The following is a 3627-nucleotide window of genomic DNA, read 5'->3' on the forward strand; positions in this document are numbered from 1 at the left end:
TTTCCAAAAGCTCTTTTCGGGCGAAAGGCCCTAGAAATAGCTCATGTCCTCAAAGAGGCTTCACCATGGTCACCTCTCTTCCTCCTTTTAAGAACCTCTCTCCAAAGTCAGGAGTTCTCTAGTCTGGCATTGATAACCCAGGAGGTGTCAGGGACAGGGTCCCTTCAAGTTCCTCTCTGTTGACCTTTCGAAAGCCCCAGCCATTTGGGAAATTACTGTTCAAAATTCAGAATTCTTAAAAATAATTTCAGAAAGCTCGGTAGCTTTTGAATAACACTTTAAGTTGAGGGGTCTTATATCCCAAGACTCCCACCCACACAGGTCACATCCTCTGACCCTGGAATGTAACTCAGCATGTCTCTGAAACCTCAGTGATAGCACATTCTTGACTGTCTATGAGAATTCCTGGTGATTCCTGTCTTTTAATCAAATACCCAGGAACTTCCTCAAGAGAATGGATCTGAATAAATTTGTTTCCCTAAGAGGATTCGTACTTGCTTAGTTAGGGACTTGAGAATAATCTAAACAAGGAAACACAGACAAGAGCCTTGAAACTCTCTTGATAATTAGGCCTCTCATCAAAGTTCTTTAACAGAGTACTGAACCACCTATTCCAACCCCCACAAAGCACCACAGGGGTCCAATGTAAGGAAGGTTAAGAATTACATCTTGAGGCCTCAGGACTCCTCCTGTGGGTCTGCAGACTCTGACTCAAACCTAATCCACCTTTCCTCAAGGCAGAGAAAGGACTGGTTCACAAAACAATGTTACAAGGACTCAGGATAGCAGGGAAGATGTCTACTCAACCAGAATCTATAATATACCCAAATCCTAATTCTGTTTCTCAAGAGAACTCTTAATGTTCATAAAGCCCGTGCCAATATTTCTCCTCAGGGTTCCTGAAGAATAGATGATCCCAGATCTGTTGTCTTAGATCTCAGAGGCCCCAGTCTTTCAGCAGTGTCTCCCAAAGCATGAGATACTACTGCCAAATGGATGACTTTAGTGTAAGGTGAGGGTATTAAATAGCATTAACATGCAAATCCTTCTGACATAGTAGAGAAAAAGTCTTTAATATTTGGTTAACACTTGCTAATTTCCCTACTTAACAATGGAAAGGTAGGCTCAGGATCAAAACACACAATAGGACTTAGTTAAAGTTAATTACACCATTTTGTTTGCACCAGGCTTAAAATTTTTTTCTCTTTAGGGCAAGTGATATTGATATTCAAGTAAATACAAGCATCATCTTTCCAATTTTAAGGAAAAAAAGTGTTTAGTTGTTTTACTATTAGGTTAAACAGTACAGGCAGTATAGAGACCTGGGAAAAACCAAGAATTTACTACTCAAATGACTAAAGTTTGGGCAAGTCTAATCTAGTGCTAAAAAAACAGCTCTATACTAGATGAGGATTTGAATTTTTGTCCCTTAAACATGCAAGACATATACTTCTGCATAACCACTCTATCTGACCTTCTAATAATTTTAGAATTTGGGGGTGGGGGGTTCACTCTTAATCCACATAATATCCTGCCATAACCCATATTTCCTACTTTTACTGCTGGCCCCCAACACCAACTTTACCTAACAGTTATCACCATCTTGTGTGTGTCTGAGAGGAGGGAGAGTCATGACAGTCATAGAAAGTGACACTTTCCAACAAGCTCTATGTTACCGCTTTTTACAAAGTTCAGACCTTTCTTGTACATTTTCCAAACCTTCACTCTGAATACAATAACTCACTGGCTACCATGGAAAATGTACATCAACACAGTATAGTAGAAAAAAAAAGACTAGGAGTCTTAAGACAGTAGTTCTAGTCCCAGGTCTGCTTTAACTAGGTTGCTTCTGTAAATTTACCTCATCTCTGAAAGCACCTGTGACAAAAGGGAATTAAACCAATTGTGGTTTTTTTCAGATTTGCTGGATTATATTCAAAGAAGACTTCCCAGGTTGTCCAGTCTAGATATAGACAAAGGTTAATGACCAGGCAGGACACCAGTCCCACAAGAAGAAAGAGGTCCATTTCACATTCTATATCAAAATTGATCCTCCCAAAACTACATACGTATCAATAAAAATAATTAATTTTTTTCAAAAGTTAATCCTGCTCCCATTTTGCTTGACTGTCTGGGGAAACTTAAAAGGAGACCTAGACATTCCTTCTCTCTTCAAGGAAGTCATGGAGTTTAGACTCTGAATGCAAGGAAATAAAAATGGCCAAAGGAAACAGAGCCGGCTGAGCAGACCTGGGCAGAGCTGCACTGCTCTGAAACTCAAGACCTTTCAAAGGTGGGAGACTCAAGGGTTGAACTTCACTGTGTCTGTCCTCATGGTCTTCTGAAGTAGAGAGATCACAGGCTGATGCAGTGCCAAGGACACTAGACTGGGACTTAAGGGCCCTCTTAGGTGTTTATGCTAGCAGCAACTAGCAGTGTGGCTAAAGTCACTTAAGTCATTTAATCTCTCTGGTCTTAAGGTTCCTCGTTTATAATATTAAGAAGGCAAACTAGCGCTAAGATTATATAATTATGCTCTAAAATGCCCACAGTCTAACATGGGGGTCAATAAAATTTGTTGGCAGCATTATTTACAAAAACCAGACTTTAATACATTGACTGCCACACTAGAAAAAAAATTTTTTTCTTTGGGGCCACAGTGTTTTATTACAAAAATAGCATAAAAACTTTGAAAACAAAATGATCCTTTCTAATTTAATGAAAAATTTGTTATTTTTTGTTGATTTCTGTGTGTGATGTATATGCAGTTAAATTGTCAATATTAATTGTAACAATAAGAACATCAACAAGTAAGATTTTCATGAACCAACTGCAGTTACGTATGTTTCATAAGGCCCCGGGCTCAAAACTAGCATGAGTTAAATACAACTCACATGGCTGCTAATGTGTTAAAAACTACTTTATTTGATTTTTAACACTACCTAACCTAAATATATCTATTATATCGGGTAAAAGTAAATAATAGGGTAGAGGAGTGAAGAAGACATAGGAAGAACTACCATTATGAGATCTTCCAACTGGGGAGTAAAGGAGGTCCTCACTATATTGAAGTCAAACAATCTCTTTGATTCTAACTCCTTTCCAGCAGTTTGCTTCCTCCAGATATGAAATGCCATTTTCAGTGTACTTTAAGGCAAGAAAAAAAAATCAACATTATCGTCATCTTCCAACTCAGCCTGGAAGGGCTTACCTGCATGCACCAACACAAAGCCTCCTCGTTTCTCTTTATGGGACTGCTTTGTTTCCAAATCTTTGGCTGTTATTTTAACAGCTGAAACCTGAGATGATCTGGAAGGCAGTCCTTCTCCAGAACTCATCCCCTTCTCCATGGTCATTCTCCAAGATTACCATCTTCTATTGGGAAAAGGGCATACTTCCATCCAAAAGTAACTGCAGGAGAGGAATTACCCTAGAGGAAAACAGGCAAAAATGATATATATTTCTTTCCACCAACACACACATTATGTAACAAATTCATGCAAAGATAACTTTCAAAAATCCTATTCTTAAAAGTTATTTAATTATGTAATACAAAGAAGGTTTTAAAGTTATTGTTAAAGCAATTAAAGTTTTAAAGTTATTTAACTGGGTAATATAAAAAAATTA

The 3627-nt window shown here is 38.1% G+C and overlaps 1 protein-coding gene across 1 annotated transcript in view; it reads right to left on the minus strand.

Moving 5' to 3' along the window:
- The window catches only part of TASP1 (taspase, threonine aspartase, 1), a 370289-nt gene extending 366877 nt beyond the window's left edge, over positions 1-3412 (minus strand). Inside the window, exons 1-2 of the mRNA XM_012640422.1 lie at positions 3212-3412; positions 1862-1878 (exon numbers count right to left, since the gene is read on the minus strand). Coding sequence (XP_012495876.1) covers positions 1862-1878; positions 3212-3356 — 162 coding nt within the window. The 5' untranslated portion in view covers positions 3357-3412. The remainder of the gene's footprint in view (positions 1-1861; positions 1879-3211) is intronic.
- Positions 3413-3627: the final 215 nt, after the last annotated feature.

The sequence above is a fragment of the Propithecus coquereli genome, unplaced genomic scaffold (genome assembly GCF_000956105.1).
Source record: "Propithecus coquereli isolate 6110/MARCELLA unplaced genomic scaffold, Pcoq_1.0 Scaffold153, whole genome shotgun sequence".
Classification (NCBI taxonomy): domain Eukaryota; kingdom Metazoa; phylum Chordata; class Mammalia; order Primates; family Indriidae; genus Propithecus; species Propithecus coquereli.